Source organism: Oenanthe melanoleuca, chromosome 9, assembly GCF_029582105.1.
Source record: "Oenanthe melanoleuca isolate GR-GAL-2019-014 chromosome 9, OMel1.0, whole genome shotgun sequence".
Taxonomy (NCBI): Eukaryota; Metazoa; Chordata; class Aves; order Passeriformes; family Muscicapidae; genus Oenanthe; species Oenanthe melanoleuca.
Window position 1 is genome coordinate 6225540 of NC_079343.1, and position 17016 is coordinate 6242555.

General features: G+C 42.5%; 2 protein-coding genes across 5 annotated transcripts in view; one reads left to right on the top strand and one right to left on the bottom strand.

Annotated features, from left to right (window-relative positions):
* The window catches only part of NGEF (neuronal guanine nucleotide exchange factor), a 47969-nt gene extending 46282 nt beyond the window's left edge, over nt 1-1687 (bottom strand). For all 3 annotated transcript variants that reach the window (XM_056498826.1, XM_056498827.1, XM_056498825.1), the window contains exon 1: nt 1400-1687. The gene's annotated coding sequence lies outside the window, so the exon portion shown is untranslated. The remainder of the gene's footprint in view (nt 1-1399) is intronic.
* On the top strand, nt 870-15830 carry NEU2 (neuraminidase 2). 2 transcript variants are annotated; one of them, XM_056498830.1, is made up of 4 exons: nt 870-939; nt 6771-6939; nt 12332-12536; nt 14722-15830. In XM_056498830.1, the coding sequence occupies exons 2-4, from the start codon at nt 6887-6889 to the stop codon at nt 15658-15660; spliced, it is 1197 nt and encodes a 398-aa protein (XP_056354805.1). In that variant the 5' UTR covers nt 870-939; nt 6771-6886; the 3' UTR covers nt 15661-15830. The 2 variants fall into 2 exon arrangements, with proteins under 2 accessions (XP_056354805.1, XP_056354806.1); XM_056498831.1 differs by lacking the exons at nt 870-939; nt 6771-6939 and adding an exon at nt 7146-7253 and having other exon boundaries at nt 14722-15823.
* The last annotated feature ends 1186 nt before the right edge of the window (nt 15831-17016 follow it).

A 17016-nucleotide genomic window follows, 5' to 3' on the forward strand; every position in this document is an offset into this window, starting at 1 on the left:
GCTGACTGCAACTGCTCCTAAAAAAGGTTTTGTTTTAGGAATTGATCCCTCTTGGAACAGCAAAGTCCAAGTTTTTCAGATTGAGTAACCTGCTTGACCTGCTTTTTCATAGACATCTGTTTCCAATGATTTCACATAGGAAAGAGAAGGCAAGAGGGAGATGGGACTTCCAGATTGTTTCAGGCTTTACTGAGTTTTGTCAGTTTTCCTTATTTTAGATATGATGGAGCAGTTTCCATGGGATGCTGCTTGGAAACACGAATTATTTTGAAACTCCAATAACTATTGGGGGGGAAAATTATAGTTGCCCATAGAAATCATAGAACAAGCTCGTTTAAGAAGGAAAATCTGAGTGAAATCCCCAGGCACTGGCCACATACTCAGGGACAGATGGGGTAATTACATTGTTAAAGTATTTTACATTGTCTTGCAAATGTCCTCACCAAAATATATGTGTGGGACATTGGGCTCTTTGAGTTCTTCTCCTCTGGCAGTTACACACACAGTATTATATGATACGTAAAATACTCCTGTATTTACAGTTTTTCTTAAAGTAGATTTGAGTTAACAATACCAATTTGAATCTGTAGAAAATCAGCCCTGAATAAAATTCCTGTCTGTTTCTTAAAATGGATACCAGCCAATTAGTACTTCTTGCAGGTTCAGCACAACATTCTAAATAGCTTTCATTATTTTAGTGCAATTTCCTACTTTCAACTAGGTCTGGAAGTGACAGCTCCACTATAACGGTCCAATCTGTAGATAGTTTAGGATCAGAAGAGCTAGTCTGTTCTTATGAAATTTGAGTCCTTGTTTACTTTGAGCATTTCAAAACAGACATAATTGTTGCGACAGAGTTCACAGTTACACTGGATTCACAGCAATTGGCCTCCTGAGAGTGAAAGGAAAAATTGGCTCAGGGGAAGGATCAGCCTGGAGGTAAGAGGAAAACAGGCTGTTTTTCATATTTCCTGTCTTTATTTATATATTTTTTTAAAGCAAGATCACACATAAACGTTTGACAGGAAAAATCACAACTTGTGCTGCTGTGGAAAAAGACACACAACTTGGTTGTTTTGGGAATGTCTGCAGTTCAGTTGGTCACATTAACACCATTCTATGCAGTCTGGGTCTCCCCTCTGACTAGGCTTCCTCCCTGTGGGTAGTGGGTTTTATGCCTACCAGGTTGTGCCAGTGGTGTCTCTCCTCTCTGTCAGGCAGTATTTAAACAGTGTCACAACTGTGCTTACTCTGGCTTGCTCAGGACTCCTTCAGTGTGACTTTGCTTGTAGAGCAAAGTCAGTTCTTTCTTGGGCACTGGATTTGTGCCTTTGTTTGTGGCCTGAGGTTTGTTCCTCAGGCAGTTCCTCTTCCAGCATCCCCCCAGGATTTTACTCACCTGACACTCAGGGGCTGAGCCAGTCTCTCCTTTGCCATTTGGATGAGATATGTCCAAAAAGTCTGAATTAAACTCCACCAAATTGTTAGTGATTTTCAATCCAGTTGTGAATCCAGAGACAGGTATGTCCTATAGGAGTTCGCTGTCCTTCAGTCCTTGTACCTTTCTGTCAGTTTTGCTTGAGAGTAAAGTGTCCCTCGGATTTTGTTTGCTCAGTTTCCAGAGTCACAGCAAACACAGTTTAAAGGAACAGCTTTCTCTTTACCCAGATAAGTTAGTACAAACATGCCCTGAATGTCCTTTGCACTGCTTGTGCCAAGGGTAATGACAGGGGATTGTTAAACCTCCTGAATAAATCTTTAACAACTGGGCGAAACTTCGGTCCAAATCTGCAAACTCAAGTGGAAACAGTAAATAGTATTTGCTTCCATTTTTAAGGCCCACTGGCTGAGGAACTGCTCTTGTTTTACATTATTTACAGCCATTTGAAATGAAAAGACCTACATGTTTATGACTATTTTTAGATTGCCATTTCTTAATTTCATGTGTGGTCACATACCTGGGCACTGGAGTGGATATAGCAGAGCCAGCCTGGTTTTATTTTAAGACTTTTTGGATCAGTTCAAATGCCTGTGATAATTTTCCTTCTTGAAATAATTTCTTATTACTAGGCTATTTGCTTGCTTTGAATGTCCTTCTTCTGGGGGCAACTTAGGCCCAGTGCTTCAAAGGAAGACAAATAATAGCGATTGCTTAGATCAGTGCTATACCTAGGAGAGAATTTTCCCCTCATCCTCAGATAACTCACTTTGTATTTTTAAGACTGCATTTGGATTAACTGTTAGGAAAAGCATCACATAGCCTACTGAATTTGATGCTAATATTTTCTTTGTTTCTTATTTTCTTTTTGAAGTTTACTGAACTTGCTAAGTGTCTTGTTAATTTCAAAATATTTTAATTGGTCACAACATTGCTCTTTTTAAAATGCAGCTGTATGCCCAGCCTACTCCATGGAAGACGCTCATTGAGGTAAGCTTGGGTTAATCTGTGCTCAGACATCATAGATTCATGGTCACCAGTGTCAATGTCCCTTTATACCAGCTGAAGGCCTGGCCTGGGCATAGAGGGCTGCCACCAATTAATCCTGTAATGATTAATCAAGGCCACCATCAGGTCTGTGCACTCCTGGTCTGAGAGCTGGCAGGACTCAGGAATGAGGGAATTTGGAGAACTCCTCTCTGTTGCAAGAGCTTCCCAGGGTGAATCTAGCTACAGCCTTGTGCTTCAGACTTGCTTATCTGAGTGTCCAAGCACTGCAGAGTACCTGAAGCAAGGAACTACAGTTTTATTGCATTTTCTAGTCATCAGATTGCTGCAGTGACTCCTTCTCAGTGGGTTATTTTTTTCTGAGGGCTAAATAAATCCTGCTTCTACAATCCTCTTTTTGTATTCAAACCTCACCACCTCTCTTCCTTTGCTTCCCATAGATTGTGCCATTCATTTTGTTAACAAAAATAAAGTGTATTTTCTTTTTTTGTTTCAAATGGGCAAAGTAAATGGAGAAATGGTGCAATGTGTACAATAGGCAGGCTGTTTATTGGGTGTTGTCTCTCACAGGGTGAGGAAGCTTCCCTGTGACACACTCATTACTCATCATGGAGTGCCAGAAGGCTTACAGGTCTGCTATGGGGTAATGCTGTTGCCCTTTGAGTTAAGGGAATATTTTTTTTTTTATTTTGTCCAATTTTTTCCACAAGGTGAGGAAATAAATTGTATTTACTGTGAGAGAGGCATCAGCAGCAGGATTCTGTGATTACTCCTCCTGATGGAAATCAAAAGTAATGTAAGTGGAGTCAGTGGAGTGTGAAAGAGTACAAACCCAAGGAGTACCTGCTCCTCATGCCTGTTGCACCTACAGTTGATAAGGATAGTGAGGTGCTGGTCTCAAATGTGCTCAGAAGCTCTTTTCCCTAACTAGAATTATCATTAAAAGAAAAACAGTGGATGTTTTCTCATCCAGTGAACCCTGTTCCCCAAAGAGCTCTGCCATTAGCATTTGCTTGTTATATCCATAATTATTATCACTTTGGCTTTTTCTTGCTTATCTTTGCCCAGGTCTATAGGATTTATCTTCTGCACCAATTATACAATGTTCTCCAATGCCTGGAAAGCAGCACATAATGTTCTAACTTAAAATTTGCACTGCTGTGTAATTGCTTCTTCACATGATCTGACCCCACAGACCTCTTGATTTGAACTACAGCTGCCTGACAACAGCACTGTACAGCATAGGAAAAACGGAATTACCCAAGCCAGCCTTGCCTTTCTAATGATGTTGGGAATCAATGGAATGAGCTTTGAGCATTTTGCAAGGGAACTATACATTGACAATTTTTAATGGACTGCATGTCACTCACTAGATGTGCCATTTCTTGTTTTCCTGCTAATTTCTTTTCACATACACTCATGAGCATTAGCTTCTGAATTCTTTTCCTCAGCCTCCATTTGCAACTATCACCGTATCCTTCCTAAGAGGTGGCACCCAAAACTGAACATGGTCCTCCAAATTCAAATGCTCCATTGTTCAGGATTCTGTCATTATATTATCTTCTGCATTATTTTTACATCCTCTTATTCATGCACCCACACATCTCATTTGCATTTTTCAACCTTTTTAAAAACATTTTCATTACAACAATCAGATATAAGGGCAATGAAGTAAGTGTGGAACAATAGAAGTGAAGATTTTGATCCTCCTCAGACCTTAACCTGTTTTAAACTTCAGTGGTGACGCTGATTTTGATTTACACTGAAAGGAAAGAGGGAGGATGAGGCTGCGCATGTCTACAGTGGGACATCCATTTTTGATAGGTAATAAAGAACAGTTTTGTAAAATAGTTTCAGAGCACAACACGTTGTTTGGGAAAAGCACTTTTTCTTTTATGAGAAGGGAGGAGTTTTGCAAATAGAGGTCTGTGCTGTGGGCTGGAGGCTGAAGAACAGTCCTAGAGCCTGGATGCTGGCAGTGGTGTTGGTGGCTGCACGGAAGCAGTGTGGGGTGCCCACATGTTGATTGTGGGACTATCCTGCACAGGGATTCACTCATTTTAACCTCACAACAGGGCTAAGCAGCACATCCTTCATTTTAGGAGTAGATTTAGCCTTTCTAGACTGTTAGCTTCTGCACAGTCATGTCTGATACTGACTGGTCCTGGGGAGTGGGTCAAAGGTGGGTGTGAAAAACAAGGTTTACTGCCTGATAAAATTTAAAAGTTTAATAAAAGACAATAGGAGACTCGGAGACACCCCTTTACAAACCTTTTCTATTGTATCAGCCTGTTGCATATTCATAAACAATTATGCATATTTACACTTTCCCCCAAACTAGTTTACATGTTCCAAGAACCGTTTAGCATGGCTCTTCATCAGGTCCGCCTTTTTAGAGCATGTGCATTTTTGGCTGTAGCTTTAGTCCGTTCTCATTATCACCTCCAGCTTGGGCTTTGGTCCATACTTGTTACAGACAGTAGGTGCTGATAGTAGCAGAGGTCTTCATCATGCATTTATTGGATGTTATCCCAACCAAGCAGGCAGTTAAATTGCCACAAGCATAACTATATCAGCTATTTCACTACTATGTCTAAGTTTGGTTAATAGAAATAAAAGCTATATCTTTCATAGCAAAGTTACTTTAACCTTATACATATAACATCCATTTTAGTATATGCAAAAAGTCAATATTATAATATGTATTTATAACAGTGGGGCACCCCAGCTGGCTGCAGGGGAATGTATAGAATCTTACTTAGAGAGAAAGAGATGATAAAGAAGGTGGCCAGAGGCAAAGCTACTCTGTCATATGTATGCTGCCACCATAGCCCAAGGAACCATTGCCACAACACCAAGCCACACTTCGAACTTCCACTCAGAAGAGATGAACAACCAGTTTTAAGCTGCAGCTGGGAAAGGTGATTTCTATTAACCAAATGAGTATTTATGAGTTGTCTGTCTGCAGAAGCCAAGTGTGTGACTCAGAAAATCACCTAACACTGCTGCTAGCCAGAGACAAGAATAAAGGTGAAGAAATCCATAAAGTAATCATTCATGTCTAGCTTTCAGGCAGATGGCACCCTTGCAGCCTCTTTAATGTCTTTCTTCCTCCATTAATTGCTTCTGCATTAATTGACTCTGGATTTTCTCCAGGAGCCACTGTTAAAAGTTGGTATCTGGTGGATACCAATGACATTGTCTCCGGAGAGACTTTTCCACACACTGTTGTTTGATTCCAGATAATGCAGTGAGATTCAAATGCCTTTGGTCTTCTCTTGTGTGCCCCAATTACGGCCGTATTTTACTTGCCCTGTTAGGCAAGGTTCGTAAACACGAGGTGTGGTTTTACAATGCAGCTAATTAGGCACTAGCAATAACTGCTAGTCTGGGTGGTGAGTTTGCTCCTCCTGTCAGCAGCTTCATGCTCCTGCTCCAACTGCAGATTCTGCTGCTTGATGGACTCTTGCTGACGTGGTACAGGAAAATGACCCGGCAGAAACTGTTAACTTTTTTTTTTCCTGGATTAATTTTCTGCCAGTCTGATATCCTCTGATGACTTGCCAAGGTAAGATGAGCATTCCTGCTGGCACAGGAAAGGATACAGGGTTGCTCAAGAGAAACAGAATAATACAGAAGCATTACCTTAATTTAGTTGGTCAGCTGATTGGTTATAAATCCACACCTTTGCAGCTTCCTATTTGGCTTGCACATATCATCACAACTGCCATCAAATGAAGAGACTTTTCTTACTCTTTTTCCATGACTAGCAAGATCTGTTCGTAGGATTGTTATTCTTTCAGATCACTTCAAAGACAAGAAGTGTTAATGTCAGCAATGGAAACTCAGTAGAGAAGAGGGGATGCAAGAAAGAAATGGGATAGGAAATGGGATCTTGCTGTCACCTCTCACAGCAGTAGCACAATGTAGTTGTGAAATGTGCTTGGGTACCTGCAGCAGCTGCAGGTGCTGCCTCTCAGCCAGCCAGGGCACAGCTAGGAGAAGGAATGCTGCCCTCTCTTTCTTCCTTATGTGTGATCTTACGCTTGTACTCTTCTCCCTGTTTCCCTCATTGCCCACCCCCCCACCCCCCCAGTAGCTCCTTGCCTGCAGCTTCTAGGATAGTTTGGCCTCAGAACACTTCCACAGAGTCTCTGGGAGCTGCACCTGAATTCATCAGCATGTCATTCCTGCATTCCTGCCTGTGTTAACCCATTTCTTATCCAGAAAGAACATGTTGATGGATTGGAAGTGTGTGGAGCCAGAATGTTAGATTATCACAGCACCACCACCTGTCTTTATAACAATTTTGTTGGTTCTTTAGGCAAACTTTCCCAGAGCTCAGTACTCAGAGAAAGCACTGGGAGTCCACACGCTGCAACCAGAGGAACTTTGCCTTCCTTAGCACCAGTGGAGTAGAGGACCAAGAAACAAGACAGCATGCTGAACTGTATAAGACCAAGAGCTCTGCTACAGTGTGCCAACCCATGCAGGTAGAAATATGCTGCTTAATTACTATAATAATGTAAAAGTCTTTCCCTATTGTTTGTCTGGCTCACAAGGAACCACCCCTTATATGCAAAACAGGTTTGCTATTTAAATGTAAGCTTGTGTTTATATGCCAGCTGATAGCTTTTCCTGGGGATCCAAGGCAGCTGGCATTGCTGCCAACATAAATAATTTTGCAGGCTGGAGATTAGTTGGTAAGAGTGTGGTGAGCCTCCCTTTTGTCTAATCCAATAGGAGTGGTTTTTGGTTCTGTTTTTTCCCTTTTGACGTGACTTCCAGAAGACACAGAGTAAAAAAGGTATTTATTTTTATTCTTTTTCTTTTTCTCTTTTCGTAACTGTGGATCTTGCTAGGAACTAAAAAGGTAAACACAACATTTTGTAGGTTCAAGTAGGAATGCAGTTTTTGTATTCCTCTACCAAATATATTTTAAGAAAAATACTGCTGCTTCAAGTAATTCTTCTCCCCTGCTAAGAAAACCTTCACTTTAAGGCACAGGAGCTACTGCCAAGCTGAGCCACAACAGTTTGAGACGAGGCCTTGATTGTTTAGGAAAACATGTGTTGGGGAAATGGAAAATCCCCTTGTAAATGTGGTATATAAAGTTTTTACTACAAAAGAAACTTTCTGTTTCCAGTGTGGTTAAAAAGTTTAGCTCAATTGGCTGCTGGATTAAAGTAATTCCAGTTTTGTTTTGAATTCTGAATGTTTTAGTTTGTTCAAGGTTTATTGTTTGACAGTTTCTGCTGATAACACCTTTCTGACTTTACACTGAGGGTTAGGGTTAAATAAATGTGTGTTGCCTGGCTTTTTAAGAAATTCCATAGCCTAGATTTAGTGTAAGGTCTGGTCTAAGGCATAAGCAGGCTGGAGATGGAGCGCTCTGATGCTGGCCTTTGGCAGAAACAGGCACAGTCATGCTGCTTAGGAAGGAGGAAAACTTCCGTGCAGGAGTGCACTGTGTAGCAATTATTCTAGAAGAAAACTGGGTCTACTGTTTTCTAGCCCTATACAACTGGAACGTGACTACTTCTGGGACCCCTCTATGCAATATCCCAATGGAAATATCTTATTTCCCTTTAAGTGAGACAAGGAGTGTGTTTTGGCATAATGCTTGGTTGACTTTATACATTTGGAAAACACTGTAAGTCCAGGTCTGATGCTGAGTAAAGAATGACCAGTCTTGGGTACTTTTGCTTGCCTTGAAAGCAGAATTTTAGTTGAGTTTTGCACTTGACTCTCTCTGGGCTTTTTGGCTGTTTTTTCCCCCCAGATTCTCCCTTAATGGGTTGACCAGTTCTCTTGGGACCTATCTGAAATCATTCAAGAACAAGCTACCTGCTACAGAGAGTGTAGAGCTCTCTGATGGGGACCAAGGGATTAAATTCAGCATATTACTTCATTTCTGTTGGTTTGTTTTAAAGATATGCTGTCATTTCAGCTTGTTTCTGATCATGTTCAGAACAGGTTTTTACAGAAGCTGAGGCCAGTGGAAATGTTATGCTTTTTACTCACTTTTCTTGGAGAGGATTAAAGCAAATAAACATGCAATGGCTCATCCTCCTCCAAGTTCATGTGAGCTGCCTTGAAGGGCAGAAGTGGAAGGAACAAGTACCCTCTTCTGATGTCTGCCAGCACCTTTTCCTTACTGCCACTTGGGCTCTTTCCAGGCATTAAATCCACCATAGATTCACTTGTTGACAACTGTTATTTCTTTTGAGTCTTCTGGTGTGCTGGAAACAGTCTCTGCTTTGGAAATCATTACAGCTGGGTAACTTGCAAATGATGAGTAATGGCTTCCTCCAGTTAACTCCCCCTTCTCTTAGCGCTTCCAATGTGCTCATCTTTCCCTGTCTACCCAGTCCTGCCCAGAGGTGAGGTACTGGATCTCAGTGCAGCAGCTTCCTTCGTGCTTTGGAGAGGAATTGCAGGTAAACATCAGCCTCTCTGAATAAGACATTTTGCAAGGAAAAGCCTGGAAAATAAATTAAAGACTCCAGTAAATACCAAACACAGTAGGGGATATTGGCTTAATGGCTACATGATAAATTTCCCTTCTCCTCACTAGCACCTCCAGAAAGAGGGTACCAGCTATGTCCTTTTCTCTTAGGAAAAAAATTGCTACATCTGGTTCCCCTTTCTTACTCCTATGGTTCACAAAAGTATAGCTAACTTTTCTCTCCAAGGTTGTTGAGTTGATACAGATGTGAGCAATTTTTGTCTTCATGTGTACAGTTCTCCAGGCTCTTGCTTCTGTTTCAGGCCTTTGTATTCCCAGAAGCTTATCTCTTTTTATTCCAATATAGCTCTTAGTATTTCAAAAGATATTGCTGTGAACTTTGTGTTGTCCATGTCCTTGGGGTATGCTGGCTGCAGCACTGTTTTCTTCCTTGCAGGCCAGCCAGTGCTATTTCAGTAGGGTTTAGGAATGGAGTAGCATCGTGGACACATGTATCCCCTGGCAATGTAGCATTGGAAGAACTAGCATGTGTGATTTGAATTCCCACAGTTCTGGAGTATGAGCATTGGAACACTTCATATGGCTGTCCAGTCAATATTTGCCAATTTATTATTCATTTATTTTTTATTCAAAAGGGCCTAATTAGTGGGTATGCCTTTGAATACAGGTTGGGGTCAAAAGAAAAATCAATTCCTTTCATTTGGCTGGACAAGTGATTAAAGCAGCACTATTTTCTTTCTTTTAATATATATATTATGAACTTAAAGCTTATTTAAAGATCCTACATTTTTTTGTTCCTGTGTGAAACTCAAATTGTTATGACTCAATCTCTGCATGAGAATCCATAAGAGAGAACATAGAAAAAGCTGAATACTGACTTTGTGTGTTTAAAAAAGGATAGAAAAGTTTCTTTGCAGATGGATACATAGCATCTATGCTATGCTATGCAGATAGCCATAATACCCACACTGTGTGTAGGGAGTGTATGTACAAGCGTATATGCACACACACACTCACACATATCTCTATTTAGTCTCTGCATAGATAGAAATGTCACTTGATTCTAGTACTTTCCTTGATTATAGTTGCTGTGTCCAGGAACCTCAGGCTTGTTTCTATGGAGCTATTCCCAGTTCAGCTATTTCCTCAATCCCCATTTGGCTATAAGTGGAAGATGTTGTGACACACACAGTGAGCATGTCACAGAGGGGCTGAGAGTGTGGGCAGAGCTGTGTGCAGGTGACAGGCTCACACGGGAGGGACTTGTGTGCAGCAGGCTGCAGCATGGCCTCCGGTGGCACCAGTCTCTTGGCTTTCCATCAAGGGCTTCACAGGCCAGCCTAGATCTCTCTCTCTCCCTTTCTTCTTCTCCTTTATTTTTTTTTTTCCTTTCTTTTCCTTCCCTGTTGCCCTGCATTGAAGCAGGACTGCAATATCAGGATGGCAACATGAGAAGGAACACTAGGGAACCTATGCTGCACTAGACAGGCTGACTAATCTCCCTTTAAATAATCTCCCTTTAAATAGTCTGGAAGCACACTGGTGAGTTTCTGTTTCAGGAGCCATAAATAGCCAGATCCATGCTGGTAAGTAGCGAACAACACAGTTATTTGTTCTAGGAAGGTCTTCCAATTTCCTTCATGTTATTGCATGGATAGCTGTGAACCGGTAACACTCTGTATAGTAGCGGTGCTGCTGCCTTTCCTCACACTGCTGTATCTTCTGTGACAGTGAGGAGGGAGCAGCTGCTCCTGGGAGATTTCCCTCTCCAGTGCCTTTGGAACAGAGTGGCAGTGGAGCTGTGGCTTGCTGTGGACTACAGCTTGCTTGAGCTAGAGCAGTGCAGTTCAGACCCTTCTGAGCAGTGCAGTGAGTTCAAAAATATCACTGATTTTATAGCATCTGGAAGGTGAAAGCAAGGAATAGTTGAACACTAGATGCCTAGCTATGGATCTGGATAGAGTGGAGTGTAGGGTCCTGTGAGCTAGCTAGTCTTGTGCTTCAGACTTGTCTGGAGCATAAACTCAGTTTATCTGTGTTTTACTAACTCAGAAATAAACACTGAAAAAAAAAATAATTGACCAAGTCTATGTTAGTTAGGCTGGCTAATATAATCTTCTTAAAGATGGAAGACTGCAAACTATTCTCCAGGTAGGTCCAAGCACTCTGAAGGTGCCTCCATATCTGGTCCAGAATTATCAAGGCAGCCTTCAAGAACATCAGGAGCTCATCTGTGTCCCATAGCTGCTACAGCACTTTTTAAAATTTAGGTAAATAGGAGAATCCTCAACAAAGAGGGCAGCAAGTCTTGCCTCAGCGAGGTAGGAGGCATTTGAATTTCTTACTCATAGTGTATTGTCATCTTCCTGCCATCCTACCCACTCAATGCGTCAGAGATCTAAGGCTTGATTTTTTAATTTTTTTTTTCTTCCCCGCCTTCTCTGCTAAGCAGGGAATATCCAAGCCTTCAGTTTCTAGTGCGTCATGTGAGAATTTTATTTTTTCTCCTTTTTTTTTTTTTTTCTTTCTTATTTTTTTCCCCATCTACTGAGACATAATTCCCTGGTTACTCTCTTTTTCACTGGGGTAAGTTGGCTCACTGGTGCAAGAGGACAAAGGGCCAAGTAAGTCTAAGGAGGGGAAGATAGGATATGTAGGGGCATAGCACAGACCAGTTACACAGAAGCAGTTTCCTTAAATTGTCCCTCATGTTTGCTTTCCTTCATAACATTGCTTTTAAATCATTGTAAAGAGAACAGGGTTTCTGCCTGGTCTGAAGTTCCACCCCAAGTGATGCGACACCATTCAGAATGTTCTTTGATCTTTCAGAAGGAGGGGTGTTCTTTTGCATTCCTTATTTGTGCTCAGTGCTTTCCATCCTCAAACTGGAGCACACCTGGGGCCTGGGAACACCTCAGTGTGTCATTTATATGGGATTTTAAGCTCATATTTGGCAAAGTAGAAGTTCTGTGCCAAGTTTTGGATATAACATCGACAGAGAAATCAATAGTCTTTTGAGGGAAAGTACTATAATGTCTTATTATCAATGGTCTTCTGAATTACAGAGTAAACAAAAAAAAAACCACCACCAACAACAACCCCAGCCTGTGCATTTAATTAAAAAGACAGAACAAAGCACAGTTTTTTCATTAACTGTATTTGGTAACTTACCTTGCAACACTCCAGTCAGACCAACCAAGCTGTTCCTGGAGTAAGTTTGGCATGAGTTCCAGCTACTATGCTATGCATAGGTTCTCTTTGGAAAAGCATTAGGAAAAGACAAAGCTGAAAGTAGCAGAAAGTATGTTTCAATGCAGGACAGGTCCTACTGAGCAGAGAGAGCAAAAAGCAGTGGAATCTGCCCCATTACATTTCACTGGGTTAAAATGCAGTGTGCTTTGTTCTTTTCCCTCTAGCACAATGGCTGCGTTCCCTGTCTTGGAGCAAGAAACATTATTCCGGAACGGAAGCTGGAGCTATCGAATCCCAGCCCTGCTCTACCTGCCGCGCTTCAGCATGATCCTGGCCTTTGCTGAGGAGCGAGAGGACCTGGTGGATGAACACGCCAAGCTGATAGCCATGCACAGAGGCGTGTATGACCCAGCCATGCAGCATGTTCAGGTACCAGTGCAGGGAGGCAGGGGGCGACGCTGCCCCCTGTTCTGCCCACCTGCCCCCAATGAGTTGAATGTATTTGCCCTCTTGCTGTAGGGACAGGGCAGCTTCTCCTCCCTAGGTACAGGAGACAAATCTGCCTATTAATAATGCACGTCTTGTTATAACTGCTGGGATTCAACCCTATGGGCTGTTGGGGGAACTAAAATGAAGTAGATATTCTAGGGGTGGCTTTGACCCATCATTGCAGAGTGTAGGAAATTCAGATTTCCCCAAACCGGGCCCCTGGAACTATATCCCTTAGAACAAAGACATTCCTAAGGACAGGGGCCCTCTTCCCTACCTCAGCTCCCGTTATCTTTTAGGATTTCTATTGGTTCTTAAAGTGTTACAATAATTGGTTCTTTTTGTACTTAGAATTTAGAGATAATTGGTTACTTTGAAAGGTGTGAATTTTATTGGATGAAAAGTCAATCCTCCAGAAACCTATAAATACCCTTGTATTGTTTAATATAATTAGACGGTTGCTTGCAATTCCCTTCGAAGATCATAAACTGTCTCCGGAACTTTTGCAACACTGTCTCAAGCTTTCATCCGTCGCTACTGAGTAGCTGCAAGTAGCCACTGAAGTTCTGGGCTATCCGGACTCTTGGTAGCTGCTTGGAGGAGAGCAAGGAAGCTCCTGCTCTTCCAAAAAACCCAGCTACAGCAGAGTTGGGGATGCAGATACAGAGATAGGACAAAAGTCTGTTGTAGCAGGAAAAATGTGGTGGAGAGGCAGAAATGCCTCAAGGAAGAGGAAGAAATGCCACAATAATGGGGAGGAGTAAATTAGCGATCAGTGACTATTCTTTTTTTTTTTGTTTTTTGGCTCATCATTTTAGGACTAATTTCTGGTTTAAAAAACCATTGGGAATAGCTAGTCTCCCCATGAAAAAAAGTGTATGGTTTGCTGGTGCCAGTGAATTGGCTACCTTATTAAACCTACCAGTTATTATTAACAGTTATGATGCCGGGTAGCTGGGGGTGGTGGAAACTCTATTTATAATAATTTTTTGCATATGCAAAGGCATTAATGTCTTGGGGAAAAAAAAAGTAATTATATTTTTCTATTCCAAACCTTTGTTGGTTGTCTTAGATTATAGGCTTTTAAGAGCTGGAGTCTGCCTAGCAGAAGCAGCCTTTGAGCCCACCTGCAGTGTCATAGCATTCAGGTAACATCTTGTGTTACTGCCTGTAATTCAGTTGGTGGAGTTCAGTTGGTCATAAACTTAGTAATTTGTGTTCACATGCTAGAGTTTCTTAAAAAGGAAATATTAGATTTTCAATAAAAGTTAATATTAGTTGGATAGAAAAAGATAAGATATGAACAAAAAGGCTAATCAGCAAATCAGGGCAGAAAAGCTAATTGATATAATCTTACTGGAAACTACTGCTTTGCTTACCAAGCCAATAACACTGTGTAGTCATAGTTTTCTAATTGCAATGCTAGTGTTAGAAACATGATTGTGTTATGTGCTATTCATTTGAAGAAAACAGGGCTTGCTGGGTAGTTACACCAGCTCTGTGACCTATTTTCTGAGTCAGACAGCTCAGGGTCCAAATCTCCACACCAGAGTCACGCAATCAGCCCTAGGAAGGGTGCCTCAGTGTAGGATGGGTTGCCCATTCACATACATTCACATCCAAGTGGAGGAACAGGAGCCCAAATGAAAAGGGGTTTGTCATCATCCAGGATGCTTGGAAAGGGCTTGGTTTTCTCTGTGGCTTCCTAAAAAACAGTGACTCAGCACAGTGTCTGTACTAGCACACTTTGGCCACCGGGCATGTCTGTGTGCCAAATATATATATTTGTGAGGATTTCTGAAAATTTGGCTGCTGTAGCTTTTTAAGGGTGTCATCAGCCACCAGCTGCATTGAGATATGGAGTTATCAGTTCCTCAGGGAGTAGTAATTGGAAAGGACATAACCCAAGTTCTTGGTGAAGTGTACCTGCTTTGTGCCATCTAAACAATTTTCACATGCCTTCGTGATGCCAGACTGTCTTCCCATTTCTTGCTCTATCCATTATCCTGTTTCTGTTCTTCCCACGCTCTTCTGTAGCTTTTATCCAGATATCCTTGCACTATAACGTGGATCTCTTTGTAACAATGTGTTCCATTCTTGTCTCCTTTCCCATGGGCCCTGGCAGTGGAAAAGGATGGAGACTCTTGTCAGTGCACAGCTGGAAGGCCACCGATCTATGAACCCCTGCCCGGTATATGATGAGGTCTCGGGGAAACTCATTTTGTTCTTCATAGCTGTCCCAGGAAAGATCTCTGAGCAGCATCAGCTGAGGACAAAGACCAACCTGGTACGTCTCTGCTATGTCACTAGCATGGACCAAGGACGCACCTGGAGCACTGCCCAGGATGTCACTGACAGGACCATTAGGAATGAGTACAAGAACTGGGCCACATTTGCAGTGGGGCCGGGTCATGGTTTACAATTGCTCAACGAGGCCCGGAGCCTTGTGATTCCTGCCTATGCCTATCGTATCTTGGACCCCAAGAAACACCCCACTCCTCATGCCTTCTGCTTCATCAGCTCTGACCATGGGACAACATGGGAGAAGGGGAACTTCGTGGGGGAGGAGAGCGCAGTGGAGTGCCAGGTAGCAGAGGTGCATACCTGTGGCAGAAAGGTCCTTTACTGCAATGCAAGGAGCAACAGAGGAGCCAGGATCCAGGCTGTCAGCTACAACCACGGGCTGGACTTCAAGGGAGGCCAGCGGGTTGAAATGCTAGTAGAACCTCCCTCTGGATGCCATGGAAGTGTTACTGCCTTTCCACCTCCCCCAGATGCCACATGTCAGGATAGCTGGTTACTCTATGCTCATCCTACAGACCCAAGGGGTCGAAAAGATTTAGGAATTTACCTCAACAAAAGCCCTTTAAATCCAGCACACTGGACAAAACCCAGCATACTCTTCAAGGGCCTGTGTGCTTATTCGGATCTGCAGTATATGGGTGTTGGGCCCGATGGCTCACCTTTGTTCTCCTGCCTCTTTGAATATGGAACCCACAAACAATGTGAAGAGATTATTTTTGTCATGTTCACCTTGAAGCAAGCCTTTCCCACAGAACACTGAGTCTCCAGCCTTTCCATCAGCATCCCTCCGAAAACCATCTTTGCTGATGCTTTTTATTGTCATTTCTCATCCCTCAGCAAAAGGGGTTTTTTTACTCCTGCTGCACACATAGTTTGGTGGTGGCTTGTTGTGTCTGTAGATTTCCAAGTCCATTAAACATACCACAACTTAACACGTTTTGGTTTTCTATTGCCTGTTCTCCCTTTTTGCCTTTCTCTTTGGGTGCCTTTTTACACATCACATGCCCAAAACAAGTGTGACCTTTGTATAGGGCTACTCACCTTGAGGTCTCTGATAGACTTCATCAGGGACATGTGTGCTGACAGCACAGGGACTGCAAGGGAACAGATGGCAGCAGGGTTATGCCAAGTGGTTATTTAGTAAGTTGTGGACAAACTTCTAGAGAGGGCACTGGGCTTACTACCCTATATATGCTGTAATCTTCTTCAGGAAACTGCGTTAGCACTGGTAAGGAGCACTGCTTCTTGCAGCCAGCATAGGAATGTGGGCACCTGTAATTTCCAGGGCTTTCTGTCTCCTTATTTCAGCAAGGCTGTGCAATGCCTTGCTCTTGGGATATTCCATGCCAAATTCTTCAGTGCATTTGGAGCTGCCTTACTGAGTTCCCAGGCACCCCTGGAGCTTCTGTCTAATTTAACCTTCTCCTTAATTCCCATGCTGTGTTTCCTTGCTAACCCACCCTTTTGCTTACATTGCATTAAGAAGGTGCAATTTCCCATGTGTAAGAAAACCTTGAGTGCTCTGGCTGCACTCTCTCTCCCTGGGCAGTGACAGTAGGAGTCATTGAGGACACCAGGACCCTTCCATGTTGGGGGACAGAGCAAATGGCAAAAATGGCATTTTGCCTATATGGGAATTGCAGGATCAGGACAGGTCTGCAGAGGGAGCTCCCAATTTAGAGTCAGGAGGGGAAGTGCTTGCGGGTCTTTCTAACACAAGTGCCAAGCTATGATTCACATAGCAACTACTCTTATTTTTGACAACCCCATGTCTTGTTATTACAGAGTATTATTGACATATGAGGCACTATGTCAAACAAATAACATTGCCCCACTTTCAGCAAAATGCACCAGTGTCAGAGGAAGAACTGACCAAGGCCAGAGTACCACAAAACATTGAAGCTGGAAGGCTTTCCAACCTAGACAGTTTTTCAGCAGTTTTCTGAAGGAAACAGCTCTAGTTTTGGTAAGAGAGATACTATTCTACTACTATACAGTGTGTTTTGAAAGGAGGCATTATACAATGAATAGATAAGGGACTGACCAGAAACAAATGGCTACCAGGTCAGACACATCAGAGCAGATGGAGCTAGGAAAGTGTTCCTATGCCTCTGGA

What these genes read in the sequence shown, in the direction of transcription:
- NEU2 (XM_056498830.1), top strand. Translation starts at nt 6,887, where the DNA reads ATGCTGAACTGTATAAGACCAAGAGCTCTGCTACAGTGTGCCAACCCA. An exon ending in CAGTGTGCCAACCCATGCAG is followed by an intron (nt 6,940 to 12,331) that starts GTAGAAATATGC and finishes TTTTCCCTCTAG; the next exon opens with CACAATGGCTGCGTTCCCTG. An exon ending in CAGCCATGCAGCATGTTCAG is followed by an intron (nt 12,537 to 14,721) that starts GTACCAGTGCAG and finishes GGGCCCTGGCAG; the next exon opens with TGGAAAAGGATGGAGACTCT.